At 41.3% G+C, this 23,412-nt stretch overlaps 1 protein-coding gene across 1 annotated transcript in view; it reads left to right on the forward strand.

Annotated features, from left to right (window-relative positions):
- Positions 1 to 23,165, forward strand: part of SYNPO2L (synaptopodin 2 like) — a 99,096-nt gene extending 75,931 nt beyond the window's left edge. The window contains exon 4 of the mRNA XM_066600499.1: positions 19,980 to 23,165. Coding sequence (XP_066456596.1) covers positions 19,980 to 22,204 — 2,225 coding nt within the window. The 3' untranslated portion in view covers positions 22,205 to 23,165. The remainder of the gene's footprint in view (positions 1 to 19,979) is intronic.
- The last annotated feature ends 247 nt before the right edge of the window (positions 23,166 to 23,412 follow it).

A 23,412-nucleotide genomic window follows, 5' to 3' on the forward strand; every position in this document is an offset into this window, starting at 1 on the left:
GGGATGTTTCTGTCTTGTAAAAATTCTTCCACTCTTTTTAATATAGAGGAGCCTTTCGTGTCGTTGGTTAATTTTCTGGTAAACAACAGTTCCTCCACTAACTCTTCATTCCGATTAATGAAACAAACGTAAGCTAGCAGCAATGCTTTATTGTCTCTAACCACTGACTTGTCAATTTGCATTACAAATTCTGTGTTCTTTAGTATGTCCAAAAGCGTTTCTTCTACATCAGCAGCCATCTCATCAATTCTACTTGAAACTGTGTCATTACACAAAGGAATCGATTTCACCATGGCACACGTGTCAGCCCCAGCATAGTACTGATAATCTCTTTAACTGCACGTAACACAAGTCTTTTCCCAATAGTATGTGACTTGCCACATTGCGCTATCAATAAAGAGACTTTATAGAAAGCAAGAAGGTCTTTGTCATCATTGAGAGCAGAGTTTCCAAATAGCTTGCCTACAGTGCTGCGGTTCTCAAACTTTGACTTGAAATCTTGGAAAAATGAAATAGGCTAACCCACTTTATCTGAATGCATTTTTGCAAGCTGATCACTCAGTCTCGAAGCCTTCATAGCTTCATTCAAAAATGCCATTTTACAAACGAGGCACAAGGGAAACTGTCCGTTTGCAGAAGGGAGTAACTACATTCTCGTCCAAGCAGGCTCAGGGGGGTGAGCGGAGCCGGGGGCAGTGGGGTGTGAGTGGGGGGTAGCGCGGGGGAGAGAGCAAGAGAGAGAGAGATATCCATTGACTCCTATAGGAGCAGGAGTTAATGAAAACCCCTGCCCTCGGAATAGATTGCCTGCAGCTTACAGCAGGGCATTTAAAAGGTGCTGCCCAGAATCACATTTTAAATGTTCCGCTATAAACTCCTGTTAGTCCCCTCGGGGATGAGGGGACTCCCCGAGGGTTCTGTTAATCCCCGTGGGAGCTAACAGAAATTTACAACGGGCCATTTAAAATGTGCTTCTGGGCAGCACCTTTTAAATGCCCTGCTGTAAGCGATGAGGTATTCCTCCTGTCCCCTGCTGGGCAATTCTCCAGCAGCAGGGGGCAATATGGGACTCCCTCTACCTCTCCCTCTAAGGGATTTCACTACAGCGGGGAGAGAGAGGGGGGTGGGGTTACAGGGCTTCCCCGAGAGCATTGGTGGAGGGAGTGTGGCTAGTGGAATCCACTCCTAGCCCCACCCCCTCTATCGTTTGCTCTGGGGAGTCTCTGTGAGAATCCTCATAGCCCCGCCCACTCTCCTCTGCGCTATGGGGATATCCCTCAGGGGTCCCCATAGCAGGAAGAGAGAGAACAGGACTATGGATTTCCCCATAGCAGGGAGAGAGAGCAGAGCTATGGGGGATTTCCCCATAGTAGGGAGTAAGAGTAGAGCAATGGGGTACTCTGGGGAAATCCCCCATAGCTCTGCTTTCTCTCCCTGCTATGGGGAAATCCTAAAGCCCTGTGGGGCTTCTTCACTCTCTCCTCCTGAAGCAGCTGCACTTCCCAAAGCACAGCTGCTCCAGTGAATGGGTGAATTTCATGCGGATGAAGCTTGGGTCTTCTGCACATGAAAAAACTGCCAGGTCATGTGATTCTGGCAGAGGCCAGTAGTGCTTTTTTTTGCGCGCCTATTGTTGCGCAAAAAAAAAAAAACCGCTCGTGTGACCGAGGTCTTAGGGTATGTTTACACATAGCGGAAATACTGTGAATTTTCTGAAGTGGAGAATCCCGATGTCAGTCATCGGGCGCGTGCACAGAGGGGCTCGAGCCCCGGGAAATTTAAAATCCCTCTGCTCCTGGCTGCCATGTGTAGCCCAGAGCAGAGGGATGTCACCAGGGACATGATCACTGTTATCCAATGGGTAACAGTGATCATTTCAAGTAAAAAAAAGTGTAAAAAGTAAAAAAAAAAGTAAAAAGTAAAAAAAAGTTTAAAAAAGTTTTAAAAAAAGTTTAAAAAGCTTACGTTTCATCCCCCCCCGGATCATATCCGTGAGGGAGGATGAAATGATGTACCTAAGGCCCGTGGATTTATCCGCGGACCTTACCCCAGCTTCTGCGCATGCGCCCGTCACTAAAATGGCAGGCGCAGCGCAAAAGTTGTGGATTGCTAGGGTAATTTAAAATCTCCCTGCTCCTGGCTACAAAACTTAGCCGAGAGCCTGGAGATTTCACAGAGGGCCGTGGTGAGCGGTTCCTGGCCATGTGTTCGCCGTTATCCAATGGATAATGGCGATCATGTAAAAGTAAAAAAAAAGGTGAAGGTGAGAGTAGATGAAACTTTTTACCGGAGGCCTCCGTATTTGCACCCTGACGCGATCTTCCTCCGTGAACTTTCCCGGATTCTGCACATGCGACTGCTGGCAAAACACCGGACACAAGCGCAGGAGGCGGGGGGGGCCAGGAAGTTTAAAATCCCCTTACTCACAGCGACCAACGGTCGCCGAGAGCCTGGAGCAGTGACCTTGTTGAGCGGTCGCCAGTCACGTGATAAAAAGGTAGTGATCTACCTTAGGCCGGTCTCACATGGCCGGATAGGAATTACGGATTCCACATGCGTCTGATCCGCTGTAATACGCAGATCAATCGCATTGGATTACACAATTTCACTCACATTAGTGGGTCGGAATTGCGTAATCCACTCGCAGAAAAGAGAACGCAGCAGGTTCTATTTTACCGCGGATATCTGCAACATAGAGCCCATTGTGCTCCATGGTCGCGGATATACCTGCAGCCCAAACGCAACTACCTTGTATACGGGCTGCAGGTACCCGCGTCATCGCTAAGCGACGGTGCGGGAAATACAAACAAAAAAAAAAATGTACTGCGCATGACCGCCTGTGTGAGTAGGCAGTTATGCGCAGTACATTACGTGGCCGTACGCAGGGTCACAGCCGGGCTCACAGCTGGGATCCGCCGCGGGCCTCTGCAAGCGGATTCCACCTACGGCTGCGGGAGCCTGGCATTATTCAGACCGCTACCTGTAATACGCAATTTACAAGAAGCCCCGGGAACGCTCGCCTTTCTGCAGTTCCAGGAGCAGCTTGTTGAGCGTGTGAGACCGCCACACCTCATCAAGCTTACGGAGACTCACAGAGTGCCACTTTTTACACCCCATACCCGCTACTGAGGTCATGAAATACCCCCAAAAAGCATGAGAGGAGGGAGGATATCCGGTTTTATTGCCCCATGTACCCAGCCCAACCAGCCTCCGTAATTACCCCTGTCTTTGGAAATACTACACAGTTCACATTATTACTTTTATCTAAGATTTGGGGAACGCCCAAAAGGGAGCGGAGTGTGGGGGGGGAGTGGGATTTTTTAAGGTGTCAATTTTTATTCCGTACAAGTGGGCAATAGGGCCTGGAATGTATTCAGTTGTGCCTTGCAATCCAATGGGTGTTTCCTCCATTATAGGCCTTGCCATGGGTCCTGTAAGTAAATTAGGGCCACAAGGGGTATGTTTTTGAACACGGGACAAACAGGGGTATCCATTTTGGGGTGAAGGTCTTCATTTATATGTACACTGTACAAAAAAACACTGTTTTTAAATTGACAAAATTGCCAAAAAATGAAAATTGTAATTTTTTTCTTCTGCTTTGCTTAGATTCATTCAAGTACTGTGGGGTCAAAATATGCAATACACCCCTAGATGAATTCGTTAAGGGGTCTAGTTTTTAAAATGGGATCACTTGAGTGGGTTCCTTATCGTTTTGGCGGCTCAATGGCTCTATAAGTGGGCAATGGGGCCTGGAATTTATTCCGTTGTACCCTGAAATCCAACAGGTGCTCCTTTCATTATAGGCCTTGCCATGTGTCCTGTAAGTAGATTAGGGCCACAAGGGGTATGGTTCTGAACACAGGACAAACAGGGGTATCCATTTTGCGGTGCAAGTCTTCATTTTTAAGTTTTTAAATTGATACAACTGCCAAAAAAATGAAAATTGTAATTTTTTTCCTACTGCTTTGCTTAGATTTATTCATAAATTGTAGGGTAAAAATACGCAGTACACCTTTAGATAAATTCGTTAAGGGGTCTAATTTTCAAAATGGGATCATTTGTTGGGGTTGTCTGTCGTTTTGGCCGCTCAAGGGCTCTACAAGTGGGCAATGGGGCCTAAATCACCTTCATGCTAAATTTCTGTTCTGAAAGCCACCGACTACTCCTTTCATTTTGGGCCCCGTTGTGCATCCAGACATAATATTAGGGCCACAATGGGTATGTCTCTGAACATGGGAGAAACAGGGGTATCCATTTTGGGGTGCAAGGCTTCATTCATGTGTGTGCTGTACAAAAAAAATTGTTTTTAAAATGACAGAATTGCCCAAAAAAATGAAAATCACAATTTTTTCCTTTTGCTTTGCTTGAATTCATTCAAAAACTGTGGGGTCAAAATGGGTAGTACACCCCTTGATAAATTCGTTAAGGGGTCTAGTTTTCAAAATGGGGTCATTTGTGGGGGTTTTCTTTGGTTTTGGCTGCTCAAGAACTCTACAAAAGTGCTATGGGGCCTAAAACGCCTTCAAGCAAAATTTATGTTCTGAAAGACACTGACTACTCCTTTCATTTTAGGCCCCGTTGTGCATCCAGACATAAGATTAGGGCCACAATGGGTATATTTCTGAACACGGGAGAAACAGGGGTATCCATTTTGGGGTGTAAATCCTTATTTTCATGGGCAATATAGGAAAAAAATTTGCAAAAATATGAAATTTTATTTTTTCTCCTCTAAATTGAATTAATTCCTGAAAAAAAACGGTGGGGTCAAAATACTCATGACACCCCTCAGTGAATACATGAAGGGGTATAGTTTTTAAAATTGGGTCATTTGGGGGGTATCTATTATTCTGACACTCATGAGCCTTTGCAAACTTGGCTTGGTGCAGGAAAACAAAGTGTTCCTCAAAATGCTGAAAAGTAATGTTAAATTTGTACGTCATTTAAATTGTTAAAAAAAACACAAAAGTTTTTCAAATGTGCATTCAGAATAAAGCAAACAGATGGAAATATATATCTTATCAAAAATTTGTACAGTATGTTTGGACATATTTGAGATATTACAGTTGAAAATGTGAAAAAAATGACAATTTTTTCAAAATTTTCCCAATATTGGTACTTTTAATAAATATACACAAATTATATCAGTCTCTTATTATAACCAAAATGAAGTACAACATGTGGTGAAAAAACAATGTCAGAATCACTTGGATATGCAAAACCTTTACGGAGTTATGCTATGTTGAACGACGCATGTCAGATTTCCAAAATTTGGCTCCGTCACTAAGGTGCAAACAGGCTTCGTCACTAAGGGGTTAAATCCCCAGCTGCTGAATACTACAGAAAGCAGTTCAGGAGAAGAGCTGGCTGGACGCGGCTGATCTCCAGCAGGTGTAAAAAGGTGAGTATATAAATATATATATATATATATTTTTTACACTTTTTTTGGATGCTTTTCAGGGAAGGGCTTATATTTGAAGCCCTTCCCCGAAAATTAGTACAGCACTTGCCGGCAGCCCATTGCTTTCAATAGAGCCGGCTGTATTGCCGTCTCCATTGGATTCAATGGGCGAACATCGTTCTCCTCTGCCACAGCTGTGGCAGAGGATAGCGGGTAGCGCCCGTGTGACCGAGCCCTTTCGGCTGATAACCACTGCTACCAGCATTTTTTTCAGCCGTGACGCTAGCTCCGGTCACTTGATTTTTTGTGCGCATCAGTTTTGCGCACAAAAAACGCCTGTGTGACTGAGCCCTAAGAGGGTGTTAATCAGACACAAACCCTGGGACCACAGGTGTGGCACCTGGCATCCCATTTCCACCAGGTCCAGGTGCCCACACCAGGTAAGTCCAAAACTTGATTGAATATGTTTCTTTATGCTTATTCCCAATTCTCCTGTGGGGCTTTCCTAACTTAACTACTTTAAGATGGCATGCGTGTATTTTTTGTTTGTTATCATTTTGAGTTGATAGTGATTTTAAAGTATTTTTGAATGAAAGTTTATATTTTAAAGGGGTCTCCTTCAGTGGTGATAGTTGTCTTGTGGTTGGTCCCTGCCATAATAAATCATTGCTGCAGTGATAGAAATCATATGAACAAGTAAATTCTGACAACCATGAGTTGTACCAGGATTTACATCACAGTGTAGGAATTACTTGCATTCTCCCACTCTTTTAGGGCAGTGAGTACAGTCGGCATCAGTTATTTCGGAGCCTTTTTAGTCGTGATATCACTGCCATTGTTTCATACATGACCACAGAAATATTAATAACTGGTAGCAAATACAAAAGATATGAAGAGACAGCTGAAAGATTAGGAGCTTTACAATAATGCAGTTAATGCCACTCATGGAAGGGAACTTTCCTACCTTTATAAATGTAAACCTCACCTCTTATACATCCGCAGTGGTGCCAAAGCGGGAATACTGCCCGCTATTCGGTAGACAGCTAAATATTCTAGGAGGGATTTAATTGAGTTAGAGTATACTTATAAGACCTTAGAACATAATACTTCACGAAATATAAGTCAATAGAATCCTGACCCTCAAGTCAACAGAGGCCAAAAGCAATAAAAAAAGATTTGGGGGGTATGTCAAAAGCAAAAGAAAAGTCAAGGATGCTATTGGATGCCTAAAGGATGAAAATGATGAATTGGTTAAGAATGATGTTGAGAAGGCTGAACTTTGAAATTCCTATTTTGTATCTGTTTTCGCTCAGAAAGTAGATGGAACATCAACTGATCTTCGCTGTGCTACCGTGTTTCCCCGAAAATAAGACAGTGTCATATTAATTTTTGTTCAAAAAGGTTTAATTTTTTTTACATGTATAGCTGCCTGGACACTATTTAAATTGACTTTTTTAATTAACTGTTAGCAGGGCTTAATTTTGGACTAGGGCTTATATTTCAAGCATCCTCAAAAAGCCTGAAAAATCATTTTGCATCCTCAAAAATTCTGGAAAATCATGCTATGTCGTATTTTCAGGCTATGTCTTATTTTCAGGGAAACAGGGTATTAGGGGAATAAAAGAATGCAGGCTATCTATAAGCAGAGAGATAGTGAGGGAACACTTAGCTAACTCAAATGAATTCAAGTCTCAAGGTCCAGATAAATTACATCCTAGGATACTAAAGGAAGCAGCAGAGATAATTGCTGAGCCACTCGCCATAATCTTTGAAAATTCCTGGAGAAAAGGAGAAGTCCTAGAAGATTGGAAAAGGGAAGAAGGTGGATCCAGGAAACTGCAGGCCTGTGAGCCTGACTTCTATACCGGGAAAGATCTTTGAATAAATTATTAAACAGCATGTATGCAAGTACTTGGATAAAAATGGAGTAATTAACCAGAGCCAGCATAGGTTTGTAACAAACAAGTCATGCCAGACGAATCTAATTTTCTACTATGATAGAATCACTGACTGGGTTGATCAGGGAAATGCGGTGGATATAGTATATCTTGACTTTAGTAAAGCATTTGACAAAGTATCTCATTCCAATACTTATTGAAAAAATGACCAAATATGGGATTGACAAGGCAACTGTTAGGTGGATTTACAACTGCCTGAGTGATCGTACTCAAAGAGTGGTCATAAATGGCTGCAATATCTGTCTGGAATGACTTAGTGAATCCTGAGCTGAGCCAATCAGAGGCAGCACTCACTCACCCATTCATGAATTCATGAATGGGTGAGTGAGAGCTGCCTCTGATTGGTGAGGCTGTGACCAATCAGAGGCAGCTCATTCAGCCGGCGGGGATTTTAAATCCCCGGCTGCTGAATACTACTCACAGCAGTTCAGGAGAAGTGCCGGTCGGCCGCGGCTGAACTCCGTCTGCCGGGACAAGGTGAGTATTTTTTTTTTTTTTTACTTTTTACACATTTCTGGATGAATTTCAGGGAAGGGCTTATATTTTTAAGCCCTTCCCGAAAATTCATCGTGAGATTGCCCGCAGCCTATTGCTTTCAATGGAGCCGGCTGTATTGCCGGCTCCATTGAATTCAATGCGCTGGACAGCGCTGCACTGCTCCGGCCCGTTTCTAATGAAACGCGGCTAGGAGCAGATTTTTCGGCCCCGGTCACGCGATTTGCGGATGCGCATCCGTCATGTGATCCGCATATCACGGGAAAAAACGCCTGTGTGACCGAGGCCTTAAATAGCAAGGGCACGGAGGGGTACTTTTATTTTGTGGGGACGCATAAAGCATTATTACTTTATGCAGGCTTGCAGTGTACTATTTCTGAGGGTACAGTGGGATACTATGACTTAATGGGAGCACAGAGTGTGCTTTTACTTTTGGAGAGCACAGAGGGCAGTATTATTTGGCAGAGGTGGGGGCGCTATTAATTTGCAGAGGCACCAAGGCTATATTTTTCAGGAGCATAGAGGGGCATTACCACAATGTGCGGGGGAAAGGAATTATCACTATGTTGGGGACAAAAAGGCCAATTATTACTTTGTGAGGGCACTATTACTGTGAGGAACTGAAAGGGGCGCTGGAAGTAGTGACAGGATGGGGAGAGACAATTTGTGGCTAGAAGTAGTAGTCATGGAGTTCTGGGCCCAGATAGAGAAAATAAAGTATAGTGAACATCAATCAGCAGAAACCTCATCTGTGATCACAGGAGGTAATAAATAACACTGTAGAGTTAGGTAAGGTAAAGTCCCCTGGTGCAAGCACGGTGACGTCACATTGAGACTTTTATTTGACAGTGTGGTTTGCCATTGCCTTCCCCAGTCATCTCCCCCCTCTCAGCAAGCGGGCTACTCATTTTACCAACCTGGGAAGGATGAGCCGGCTACCTGAACCATTGGGGATTGAACTTGGAACCTTCAGGCTGTGAACACTCTGCGCCACACAAGGCTCTTAGAGTTACTAGCTGACTATTCAATGGTGAATATATTATGGTAAAATTATTTACCATAGCTGAGCCACTAAATCAAAGCCTGCCATGTTATAAACATTGCCTCTGATATATTATTTAGGGAGGAAAAGCAACATATGTCTAATGACTTTTGCCCCGATCTTTTAAGACATTAGCAACACCCCAGCTACCAATGCTGCATCAATGTGCCACTTAATAAGGTTTTCCTACAAAAAAAATTATGGGCAAGAAATGATGAGGAATTAAAAAAAACCTTACCTTCTAAATGCTCCTTCCCTTAAAGTCCAGCAGAGTCGCCCTGGTTCCAGAATCTCCTGTCGAGTCATGTTCTATTACTGTTCACATGACTGTGGCAGCTAATCACTGGTTTCTGTGTTGATGATAAAATAAACAGCACATGCCTGCTGAAGTCTGTCATTGGCTGTAATGGTCAAGTGACCAATGAATAGCACCTGATCTTTGCAGCAGCTTCTGGAACTGCAGCAGCAGCGCTGGACTGGGGGCCATTCAAGATAAGAGCATTGCTTATTTTTCATTTACTTTTTTACTCCATTACCTGCTTGTAAGATTTACTTTTTCTGGTAAATCCCTTTAAGAGACTCAGTTATGTCGCAGAAAGTTCCAGACTGAGTCTTGGCAGCCTTTGTTCAGCATCAGGATGTAGCATAACAGTGTCCAGACATCCTCCACAGACATGCTCAGGGCACTCCCATGGGTAATTGGGAGCCTGCAGCTTTTGGGAGAACCCATTATTTCAGAGTTGGGGGCTACTTTTTATTTTTGCCTAGGGCTATACTTTGTCTAAGACTGGCCCTGACACCACTAAGAAATTTCTGTCACTGGAAATCACTGAGATAACCTTCTAAGCAAAGCACCATTTGAAAAATGTTGTGTCAGATATTATGAAGGACGCTGGATGATATTTCAGATCACTTGTTGGTGGCTTCCCCTTTGAGCAGGCTAAACTTTTTACCATCTGTTAGTCACACATTTCACTTTTTATGCAATTTTCATTACAAGATACTGAGTTTTGATTAGGGTAAATGTTGAACAGACACAGAACAGCAACAAGAACTTAAAAAAATCCATAGTCCTGCATAGAGTTCTCAAATATTCAGCTATAGGCAGCGAGGTGATCGTAGCTGACTGTAGCTCACATCTAGCCTCATCTACGTCAGAGGTAAGCAGGTATGAGCATCATAAATAACATTGGTGCTCATACAACAGTTTCTCTGGAGTCCGAGGAGGTATTTCTTATACTTACCTGGGTACTTGGATCCAGCGCTGTCACCCCCGAAAGTCAGCACAAACCATGCAGCCGGACCGCAGGCTGAACGTTGTGCACTCATACCCATAGCAATCAATGGAGTGTGCGCTCTGTATGCAGACCCCAACTCTAACAGCTTGGAGTGTAGAAACCTTTGATCCCAGCTATTTAACTCTATACCTGCTCCAGTCAATGCGACCAGGGCAATCGGACCCCATGTTTTGATTGCGAGGTGCCAATGGGTTGCTGTGGCCACTGGAGGCTTGAAGATGACCTCCAGTAATGCTCTCTATGGTGGTCTATGAGACAGGATTTTATAAGCCAACATGATGTACTGCAATACTGAAGAAGTGTATTAGAGGAACAATCACTGTTAATGAAATTCAGGTCTCCTAGTGGAACAAAAGAAAAAAATAAAAATAGTGTAAAAAAAATGGTTAAAAAAAAAAAAAAAAAGGTTAGAGGTCAATGCGGTAATTCAAAAAATGTATATATTTTTTTTTAAGTGTCAAAATGTCAATAAGTTGCAGAGTATTAAAAAACCTAAGGATTTGGTATTGATGTAAGCAGACTGACCAACAGAATTATTTTGCAGATTATTTATACCGCATGGAGATCGCAGAAAAAAAAAATAAAAATACCAGAACTGCAGAATTTATTCATTTTCAGAAAAAAATTGAATAATAGGTGATTGAAATATTATTAATTACCCAAAAATAAGAAAAAGGAAAACTGCAGCTTATCCGTCCGAGCTCTATAGATGGGAAAATAAACTTGGTATCACCGGAATTGTGCTAACCCAGAGAATCATGTTGTCACATTATTTATCCTGCATGTTGAATGCCGTAAAAATGAAATACAAATAACAATTTCTCTTGTTATCCCTGGTTCTTCTCCCAATAAAAATGTTAAAGTTGTAGAATACATCATATGTACCCCAAAATGATAACATTAAAAAATACAACTTGTTCTGCAAAAAGTCCTCATAGGGCTATGTTGATGAAAAAAAAAATGTATTGCTCTACCTATATGATGATGAAAAAAACTGAAATATGGCCAGCCGCCCATATTCATTGATTAACCCATTAACCCCTTCATGACATGGCCTATTTTGGGCTTAAGGACGCAACAATTTTTGGCGGATTTTCTCCTTTTATCAAAAGTCATAACTTTTTTATTTTTCCGTCGACGCGGCCGTATGAGGGCTTGTTTTTTGCGTGGCGAACTGTAGTTTTTATCGGTGCCACTTTTGGGTACATAGACTATATTGTAAAACTTTTTTTTTCTTTTTTAATGATAGCAGGGAGAGAAAACGCATCAATTCTGCCATAGATTTTTTTTTTTTTTTTTTAACAGCGGTACTCATGCAGCATAAATGAGACATTCCATTTTTTCTACGGACCGCTACGGTTACAATGATACCAAAATTCTTAAATTTTTTTTAGGTTTTCCCACTTTTCTGCAATAAAAACCCTTTTTCTGGGTAATCTTTTTTTTTTTTCTAAATTGCTGCATTCAAAGTCCTGTAACTTTTTTATTTTTTGATGTACGGCACTCTATGAGGGCTTATTTTTTGCGAGATGAGCTGTAGATTTTATTGGTACCACTTTGGGGTACATACGGCTTTTTTGATCACTTTTATTGCGTTTTTAGTGAGGCAAAATGCTAAAAATTAGCATTTTGCCTCAGTTTTTTAGCGTTTTTTTCCGTGCACAGTCAAAAGCATGTGCAACTTATTGTACACATCGTTACGGACGCGACAATACCAAATATGTGGTATTTTTTTTTTTTTATGCTAATCTGAGAAAAAGCATTAAAAAATGGTTTTTTTTACTCTTTTTTTTATATTTTTTTAAATTCTTTTTTTAATCTTTGTTTTTTTTACACTATTTGAGTCCCTCTGAGGGACTTTAACCACTGCCCTGATGATCGCTGGTATAAGGCATGGCAGAGCTACTGCTCTGCCATGCCTTATCGCTTGTACAGCGATTATAGGCATAGGCAATACAGGACGCCAGATGACATCGCGAGTTCCGGCCGGAGACACAGAGGGAGCCGCGCTCCCTCTGTGAACGCTTTCCCTGCCGCGATCTACTTAGATCGCGGCAGGGAAGGGGTTAACAGCGGGGGTCGTATCTCCGATGACCCCCCGCTGTTGCAGCGGGACGCCGGCTGTGACTGACAGCCGGCTCCCGCTGCGGGATAGCGCGGGATCTTATGTGATCCCGCGCTATCTCCAGGACGTAAGTTTACGCCCTGTTGCGGGAAGTACCAGGCTGCCAGGACGTAAACTTACGCCCTGCAGCGGGAAGGGGTTAAGGACCAAACGCAGTAAATTTACAGCACTAGGTCCTGGGCTTTAATCTCTAGTAAAACTAGGGTAAAGGATTAAAGCCCCTGGGCCTTCACGTATTAGGAGCAGTTCAGATACTTGGCTGTCAGTCTCAGCACAGGACCCAGAGAAGAAGACCGAAGCAGTTTTTAACCACTTCTGCCTTCTCTCTTACAGGCTACATAGTGCTCAGTGAGCCCTATGTAGTGAAGAGAGAAAGCGGAAGTGTAACTTCTGCTATTAAACCCACTGATCACGTGACCATCTGGTGCTCCCTGCTAAAGCAGAACTGCAGGTTCCTAGCAAACCCAGGTCAGTTCTCTTAGTGTCTACTATCACTACACAGAATATTTTCCTTATGGATGCCAAGTTGAAGTGGAAAAATGTGAAATGAAAAAAAAAATAAATAAACAACGTGAATGACCCCCAGAGGTCTTATATGATGCCTTGGAGGACATAGATGGTAAAAAAATAGTCACAAAAATAAGTCAAAGAAATTGCAGAATAAAATAGAAAGAAAATGACCCAAAGCTGACATCAACCAAAACCGTGCCCATATGCAACCCATATTCTAAAACTATACAAATTCTATATCAAAATGTCCAAAACAAAATGCGAAATCCATTCCTATAGTTTATTTTAGCATAAGTACACTCATTTTTAAAAATAAACAGCTATTAATTAAAAAATATATCTTTTTTTTGCTTTTTACCCCTAAAATTAACAAGTGGAAAAAAAAGTCTGTGAAAAAAAGATATAATAAAAGAGCCCTATATGTCACAGAAATAAAACGCAGCAAAAATAATTTTGGTAGCTGAAGAAAAAAAAAAATGGTAGTAAGGGTCCTTAAGGGGTTTATACTAATATCATAAACAAGGGGCCAATTCATTGCACATTGCATCATTCACATGAACAATCTGACCAATAGCGTGCCTCACTGAACTGGAAAATTGGGGGCATTTTATTTACAAACAAAACATCAGAATAAAATCCCAAAATGTGCTTAATAAATTGGCCAATTACGTCATGCATATACACACACATATTATGATTGGCCAAAACAGTGTGCGGTGTTACTGGGGAAATCCTGTAAAGAGTTTTCTGCAGCCATGGGAAGTTATGGTTGAAACTATGCCACTACATTTGTGGCCATTGTATTTTTATACATTTCTTTAAGGCTAGGTGCACACTAGCCACATGTTCAGGTTCGGGCCAAAGTTCCATCAGACAGCACATGGACACAAGTTCATGTATTGGCTGATTTACGCAGAGGCAGCACCTATTTCTCATCTGCGAAACGGACAGGAATAGGAGATGCCATTAAATTTTTCACACGGTCCTTGTGAAAAAATATCAATGTGCTTGTCTCCTTAGCCACATAATTGGCCCAAAATATGCTAGTATGCAGACGACCTTAGCGAAAGGGTGTACATACTTGTATCCGTCATATTCGATTTTCCATTCACAGTACATACACACAGAGAAGTCATGTCACAGATTACCATGACTACCACAAAACCATAGAATTTTTGCAATAGTCACTGTAAAAACCATGAAACATAACATTTACATCTGAATATACCTTAACATAGGTAGGAGGATTGCATGGCTTGTTTTGCTGGCTGTAGTCTGTGCGTGCTATGCTATCGATACCTATTCAGGAAGGGTATCGTTTCTCCTAGAAGGTGTAAGGAGGCTTCCAAGGCCATTCATGGTCCTCTGGGAAATATGCAAATGAGATGATAAAACAATACCTCTATAGAGCAACCTATTGCAAGTCAATATCAGACTTTTTAACAATTCTTGTAACAATGACTGGGAGTTGTGAGCCAAAGCCAGAATGCCAAAGTGCATGTTTCTTTACTGTAAGAGCAGTGAGACTGTGGAGCTCTCTGCCTGAGGACGTAGTGATGGCAAAACCCATAGAGGAGTTTAAGAGGGGACTAGATGTCTTTCTAGAGTGCTATGATATTACAGGATATAGACATTAGGTGACCAGCGGGTTTGTAGTTCCGGGTCTTACATTCAGGTAGGAACTACCAAAGGTTGATTCAGGAATTATTCTGAGTGCCATTATGGATTCAGAAAGGATTTTTTTTCCCCAAATGGGCTAATTGGCTTCTGCCTCTTGGTTTTTTTTGCCTTCCTCTGGATCAACAAGGGGGTTGAAACAGACTGAACTAGTTGGACATTGTCTTCATTCAGGCCTAACATACTATGTTAGTATGTATGTAACTATGGTTATCATTTCCTTCTGAAGAAGAGTCTGGCTTTGGCTCACAATTCCCAGTCATTGTTACAAGAATTGTTAAAAAGTCTGACATTGACTTGCAGGAATGCTACCTACCATTGGATGGCACTATACTGTCATCTGTACGTGATTTTGGTTGGAATAGCTACCTGAAGCATTGAAAGGACAGACTTGTGTGCTTGCCTTAACTCTTATTAGAATACATTTCCTAACTAAAGGCTTTGCCATTAGTGTCTTCTAATGTTACATTTAGTCAGATATAATGATAAGCAGTTACCACATATGGTCACTGGGAACGGTGGAATGTGGGAACAGGTGATTTTGCTGCATGCAAAGTCCTTAGAATTAACACTATGACCCAATCAATCTTATCTTACTTATCTCCAGAAGGGAAGAAATATGTTGCAAAAATAATTATTTTGCAATCTGATACCCACAACAGCACTTAAAGTTTTATGACACAAAACTAAGAGTCATCTGTTGTATATTCCATACATAGTTGGTCCATGCTCTCTATCGCTAAAGCTGATCTAGGAATGAATGCCAGCATCCGCGGGGAATGTTTCCTTTCCCGCTGACCTTATGCTGAACTAGCCTAAACTAGAGATCCTCTTTATATGATTTCTTATGATATTTTGTGGAGCTGGCGCTTTCTAGCAGTCTGACCGGGCTGGATTTTCTTTTTTTGCTAGGTGTATGATCCAAAAAAACCGAGCAGTTTTAAGCTTCTGAATGTAAATCAGAAAGTGTCCAATAACTGACGGTAGGCTGGGATCTTACAACTGATAAAAATTGAAATGTATACTATAAAGTTGAACAGTAAACTGTATGTGCATCCCCTTTCAATTATTAATGCTATATTTTTAGATAAAGTTAGGCTGCTTTCTCATCTGGTTCAGGAACCTCCTTCCGGAGGTTCTGTGGCAGAACCTTCACAAAATGCTGGAAGAAAAAGTCTGGCATGCAGGTCTTTTTCATCTGGTAAAATGCCGAACAACCGAACAGGAACCAAACGGACACCATTAGAGTCAATGGGTCCTTTTGGTGCTATTCGGATCCGTCATTATGATGGATGTGTTCGGCCAGGGGATTCCCATTAAGGCCTTAGTCACACAGGCGTTTTTTCCCGTGATTTGCGGATCGCATGACGGACAAGCATCCGCAAATCACGTGACCGGGCCGAAAAATCGCCCGAAGAAACTGCTCCTAGTCGCGTTTCAATAGAAATGGGCCAGAGCTGTCCAGCACATTGAATTCAATGGAGCCGGCAATACAGCCGGCTCCATTGAAAGCAATGCGCTGCGGGCGATCTCACGATGAATTTTCGGGAAGGACTTAAATATATAAGTCCTTCCCTGCAATTCATCCAGAAATGTGTAAAAAAAAAAAATATGTATATACTCACCTGGTCCCGGCAGCCGGAGTTCAGCCGCGGCCGGCGGCAGTTCTCCTGAACTGCTCTCTGTAGTATTCAGCAGCCGGGGATTTAAAATCCCCGCCTGCTGAATGAACTGCCTCTGATTGGTCACAGCCTGACCAATCAGAGGCAGCTTTCACTCACACCCATTCATGAATTCATGAATGGGTGAGTGAGTGCTGCCTCTGATTGGCTCAGCACTGAGCCAATACGGGGCAGCGCTCAGCTGTCATTCATGAATTCATGAATGGGTGTGAGTGAGAGCTGCCTCTGATTGGTCAGGCTGTGACCAATCAGAGGCAGTTCATTCAGCAGGCGGGGATTTTAAATCCCCGGCTGCTGAATACTACAGAGAGCAGTTCAGGAGAACTGCCGCCGGCCGCGGCTGAACTCCGGCTGCCGGGACCAGGTGAGTATATATATTTTTTTTATTTTTATACATTTCTGGATGAATTGCAGGGAAGGGCTTATATATTTAAGCCCTTCCCGAAAATTCATCGTGCGCTCGCCGGCAGCCCATTGCTTTCAATGGAGCCGGCTGTATTGCCTGCTCCATTGAATTCAATGGGCAAACATCGTTCTTCTCTGCCACAGCTGTTACAGCTGTGGCAGAGAAGAATGATTTGTCTAGTATATGTTCTCAATGGGGTCTCAAAGCAATGGTTTTATAAAATCGCCGGACGCATGAGAAAATCGCGCGAAAAAACGCCCGTCTGACTAAGCCCTAATGGAGCAAGAAAACGAAAGCCTGAGTGCCCATGTGAAGTCTTCCTTAGTGTAGTTATTTTTCCACTAACTTTATCAAGGTTTGGCAAGAATTTAGTCCGTGAGACCACTCATTACCTTCCTGGACCTGATGGGGAAGAAGTAAATTAACATTTTATGTGAAGTCATCTTAATTCATATTAGGTACATGGCAGTTAGTTAGAACTGATAGTTGTTTTCAGTACTGCCCGTAGAATTGCTGGTGTCCCCAATATGGCACCATTTGTGACACCCTTTTTTGCCACCCCCATGTTTTCTGCAGTCACGACACTGAGAAATTTAAGAGCCAAACATGTAAGAAGACCTGAGGATGGTGAGGCTAATGTTGAATCTTCCTTGAGTGGCTTATGGGTTAATAGAGTTTTTTCTTAGGTGGTCTATGTGGGAGAGGGTGAAAGGGTTTTGGTAACTAATAACCTTGGTCATGTAAGTTATTTTAGAGGTTAATGATAACATCAATCGTCAAGGGTCCTCTGGTGCTCTCTCTAGAACATAAACGGTAAATAACAACATCCTTGATGATTTAGGGTAGAGAAGGGGTCATTCTTATCAGTATCCAATGGTATTGTATGTGTCTTCGTTCTGCCTTGTACGGATCATAGAGACAGAAAGGTGATAAAAATGACTGTGTTGGTACCCACAACTTTTTGCCACAGATGCAAATCTACTCAGCTCTATCAAGAGCAGTCCTACCAAGTCGCTACCGATCTTTGGTGTTTCTTTTGTAATTTTCAGACTATGGTGTACTATATTTACTTTAAAAAACTGAATACTTTTATTATTTAATTCATAAATAGAGATGAGCGAGCATACTCGCTTAGGCAAATTACTCGAACGAGTATTGCCATTTTCGAGTACATGCACACTCGTCTCAAAAGATTCGGGGGCCGGCGGAGGTGAGCGGAGAGTTGCAGGAGTGAGCATGGGGGAGCGGGAGTGAGATAGAGAGAGAGAGATCTCCCGCCGGCCCCCCGAATCTTTTGATACGAGCGTGCATGTACTCGAAAATGGCAATACTCGCTCGAGTAATTTGCCTTAGCGAGTACGCTCGCTCATCTCTATTTATGAATTAAATAATAAAAGTATTCAGTTTTTTAAAGTAAATATAGTATACCATAGTCTGAAAATTACAAAAGAAACACCAAAGATCGGTAGCGACTTGGTAGGACTGCTCTTGATAGAGCTGAGTAGATTTGCATCTGTGGCAAAAAGTTGTGGGTACCAACACAGTCATTTTTATCACCTTTCTGTCTAAATCTGAATATGACTGCATCATTTGTATGGTAGCTTTATTTCTAATGGCTTCTTTCTATCACATATGAGCAAGTCAAGAGGAAAATTGATTTTTCTATTGGGATCTTTATGGATAAGAGAGGTATTTTAAGTGCATTGACCTCATGTTTCCAGACTGGAATATGTATCATTGTTTCACACTCAAGGAAAAGGGGAAGGGAGGTTATCGAAAACCATGGCTGGTTGAAAATATTCCTTTCTAACTCAACCACAGCCAAAGTGGAGCATAGCTGAAGTGACAGGTGACAATGTCCATAGCCTAGTCCAGCGATAAGCCTGAACACATAAAAATAGACTCTATGATCTCATCAGCTTCTGAGAGCCAGTGAATCAAGTAGCTATGCCAGGGGAGACAAAAGTGGGGACTTAAAAAGGCTTGTAGAAAGGGCAGCTCGGAGCTGGAGAGATTTTCCTACTTTGGTTTGGCTCCAGCTTGGAGTACATTTGTGCCTTGTCGTCTCTATATGGAACATTGTGACTCTAATGGTGTATGTGTCATGCCTGATTCACCGGTATCTTCCTACCACAGCACAAATAATCTCTATGCAGGTAATTTGCATCTACTAGTTACCAACATCATGCATTCTTTTGTTGACTTATTATTTGTGTCGTTGTCTACAGGGAATCCTATATAATTTGATACCACTTCAAACAAGGACATCTTGATTTTTCTCAGTGACCTGTTCTATGTACTGTGTAATAGTGTTAAGTGATCAGCGTGACAATTTGAAGTGCTTTGTAGGACAAGTGTATGTAAAGTGGACAGACCCGCTTTTCTGATATTGACAGCTTGCCGGATACTTTTTATTTCATTGTGCTTGTCAGTAAATGCAAATTCTTGTTAAAAGCAAGTTACAGTATACATTTTGGGGATTTGTTGAAGGCGTATACTATTTGTTTGTTCCTATGCCTGAAACCAATATGCAAAATGTAATACTGAAATGTTTTGTTACTGAATGTGCTATTTTTGTTACATTTTTGTTAACTAATGAGTCAACTAAGGATAAATAATATTCTAATTTCTCCTTAGAACCTCTTCCCCTAGACCATTTCTACACATAGCTATGTATTTTAGATATGATTGCTGCTCTACTCATGCTTTCAATATTCTCATATACTGATATTGTCAATAGGGAGTATTAGCCCAAAGTTTTTGAAAGAATTTTTCAACTAATCCTAAACTTTACAGTTTTAGGATTATTTTTGTGATAAAGGGTTCTTTTTTAAGTTTGAATTCTTAAATGTTTATAGTGCTCATATTGTATATTTCAGAGAACTATCAATGGAATATGTAATGTTATACATTGTGAGACATGAATATAATTTTCACAGTGATGAGCTCACTTTAATCAACCTCTGCATTAAGGATGATGTGCAAAATATTTTGCTGACCAGTTTCATGTTTCAAAAAAAAAAAAAAAAGATTATTGCGTTACTCATCGTTATACGATATAAATACTTGACATCGCTCCTGCTTTAGTAATGTCACGTATTGGCAGTTGTAGAAGGACACTTCAATGGTAGGAAGTAATGGTAGTGCTGTAAAACAAAGAACCCCAAGCCATGCATTTGTCAAATCTACAATTTCTGAATTACTGTATATTGTAAGTATTAATGTCACTTCATAAGTACTTACAAAATTCGTATAAATGCTAGGAATTTAAAAACATACTTTTCAATTCAAGAGTTGTCTTTCTCAATGATTTTTGTGTAAAATATGTCTAACTTTTATAATTAGGCTAAATTATTTGGTTAAATTTCTTTACTTTTTTCTTTTGCAGAACTTAATCGTGAGAGTGTGGGGGAGAAGAACGTCAAGGAGGCTAGAACCAAATGTAGAACAATTGCATCTTTGTTAACCGATGCACCAAATCCCCACTCAAAGGGTGTTCTTATGTTTAAGAAGAGACGACAGAGAGCAAAGAAATATACACTAGTGAGTTACGGAAGTGTTGACGAGGATCGCTATATCGAAGACGAAGACGGTGTCCTTCCTACAAGTGAATCAGAATTTGATGAAGAGGGATTCTCTGATGCCCGTAGTCTAACCAATAATTCAGACTGGGACAGTACCTATATGGATATTGAAAAGCCCAAGATGGAACTTGAGACACAGGAAGGACTGAGTGAGGCATCTGGAAAAGGAGCAGCATTGTTTGAATTGCAAAGGCAGAAATCTGAAAAGGAGGCTGACAGTTTTGCCTTACAGAATCCACAAGGGAATCAGAAAGCCCCAGTTGCTCCTCCTCGGAAATCAATTGTTAATGGAAATGTTATTCAAACAGTAAATTATGATAAAAGCCAAGAGATACGGGGCTTAGAGAATACCAAGGTGACCAGCACGCAGATATCACTAACGCCTGTTCATCCTCAAGATGCACAAACTTCTGGAGATGTCATCTTCAACCGGTCAGCAAGACCATTTACTCCAGGTCAAGTTGGGCAGCGGACAATTGCTTCTTCAGTTGTATTCAAGCCCTCTCTACCAAAAAAAATTGAAAGCTTTCCTGTGCAAAATGTTGCTCCATTGCCATTCACTCCATTTATAGGTAATACACCGGCTAGTCCACAAAAAGCTCCTGCAAGTTCTGTTGCATCTCTTTATATTCCAGCACCAGGGAAGGCAGTATCATCACCATCAACCCAGTACCATGAGAATCAAAAAGAGAACTTCTCAGCTCCAACAACACCACGGACTACTACGGCTTCCATATATCTTTCATCTCTGTCTCATCCATCAGGGCCCCATCCAAATATTTTAGAGTCCACTCCAGTGACTCCATCAACACCTGCAGTGTCACAATTTATTAATCCAGCACCCATTACACCTTCATATAAATCACCTGTGACCCCAGTAAACCAGTCACCGGAATCTGTAAATTCAAGAGAACAGAGGATATCTGTACCTATAGGGCGTTCTGGTATCCTGAATGACGCACGAAGGAGGGGTGGCAAGAAACAGATGTTTGTTAAAAAGGAAGAGAAGAAGTATATGCCAAACCCAGAACTCTTGTCAATGGTGAAGAATATAGATGAAAAACCTAAACAGGAGCCACATGGAGCAGGTTTTGAATCTGGCCCAGAAGAAGACTTCCTCAGTTTAGGAGCTGAAGCATGTAATTTTATGCAATCCTCGGCAAGAAAATTTAAAGTTCCTCCTCCTGTGGCTCCAAAACCCAGTTTTAAAACAACATCAGAACAACTTATAAATGGAAGCCAAGATATGCCTCAGTTGAAGGGTAAAGGAGCAGAGTTGTTTGCAAAACGTCAAAGTCGTATGGACAAATTTGTAATTGACTCAGAACACAGATCAAGCTCCAGGCCTAACTCAAGGCCAAGAACACCTTCACCAACACCGTCTCTTCCCTCATGTTGGAAATATTCACCCAATATTCGTGCACCACCTCCAATAGGATATAATCCACTAGTTTCTCCATTCTGTCCATTAGCTGCATCAAAATCTCAAGGTGGCAGAGCAGAGAGCAAAGTTAAAAAAGGTGCTACTGGTAAACCACGAATGCAAGCCATAGATTTTATGCGCCATCAACCTTATCAGTTGAATTCAGCCATGTTCTGCTTTGGGGATTCTTCCAATAGCCAGGATGCAGAAAAAAAAAATTCCACTCTACCTAGACAAGTTCCTGTGAAAACTGCCAGAGCTCATGAGATTAAGCGCTTTTCAACTCCTACTCCAATGTCTTCTTCATTCAACATGACCCCTACAGTGTTAACTCCTAGATCTGCAACAACACTTGCAGAACCTGTTTGGAGAACCGAAGCATCATGTCAGTCTATGCCAAGCAATGTTTCTGGGCCAATGCCTTTTTACACTCCTGTCCAGGAAGCTCCACAGAACAATCGGGATTCTTCAGTCTTTAGTTCTGCTAACTCATTTACCTCCCCTAGATCATCAATGTCAAAAATCCAAGTGCCGAAGCCCAGGTTCTCTGCATCAAGAACAGGAATGCAGGCTAATGTATGGAGACCAGCCAAAGTCCACTTCTGAACTTAGAGCTATAACTACTGCTTTTGTGATGACCATTGGTTTAGCTGTTTATTAATTTGTGTGTATAACGTAATCATCTTCCTTACATTTTTCCCGGACTGTTATTGACTTGTGATAAAAACTAAGCAAAATAATTATGGAAGAAGAGTAGAAGAGTGTGATATGTCTCCTGGTAGGAGAGGACAGCTAAAGAAGAGATGTTCGATAAAGGCAATATATAATGGGAGAATTAAAACTAAAAAACTTTTGAGGCAAAAAGCTTGAAATATACAGAATGTAACAGGAAAGTAATACAAGCTTCTCTATAAGGAGCAAAGAAAGATGGACATTGCATCAATGGTGGTAAAAGTAGAATTTGGTACAGTTAAAAGACCCAGGAGGCCTTGAATGTGCAATCTGTTTTATATCGTACCACCGCCATACTTGAGGTGACATTTTACCCAGATATAATTCTGTATTTGAATACTTATATATCTCTTTAGCCACATAAATGGGATGCATGCAATTTCTCTTTGGCGCTACTGGAAACATTGGAATGTCAATGTAAAGGTAATATATTGTACTAGATTACAATTTAGCCATATTGCAATGTGGACACTTCTCGTAAACCACCATTACCATTACGAATGAGAACTGCATGTTCTTTTTCTCCCTACGGTATGTGCATGCCTATTTGACATATTGTTGCACCCCAATTACGTGTTTTGTTCACCAAACTTGTAGGGTAAATGTGTGTAGAAAAAGTAACTTTTTTATCCCCCCAAATTCCCATTACGATATATGCATACTCTTGTAGTATTAAAGTAAATCTGTATTAGCGGTCTTTGAGATTCCCATTTTAATGCCTAGGAAAATGTTGTTACCAGAAATCTTATAATTACGCAGATTTTTGTAACACAGCTTTGAAGCATCATTTATTTGAAGTGATATACTTGGATAAAATAAATCCACAGTAAAAGTACTGATGCCAGATCTTTATTTTCACCAATAGCTTGTATAGTGATCTTCCTTATTATTCCCTGCATGTATCTGGTATATCATTTCTGGAAATTCACATATCTTCATGAAACTTTAAGGATCTTATTATTAAGGCTCTAATGGCAGCCAATAGTTTCAGCAATACAATGCTCTCATTGGAAATAGTAAAAAAATGCAGTAGTACAATGTATTACTTGTAAAAGAGGCAGATTATTTCTATATAATTTTCA

Source organism: Eleutherodactylus coqui, chromosome 4, assembly GCF_035609145.1.
Source record: "Eleutherodactylus coqui strain aEleCoq1 chromosome 4, aEleCoq1.hap1, whole genome shotgun sequence".
Classification (NCBI taxonomy): Eukaryota; Metazoa; Chordata; class Amphibia; order Anura; family Eleutherodactylidae; genus Eleutherodactylus; species Eleutherodactylus coqui.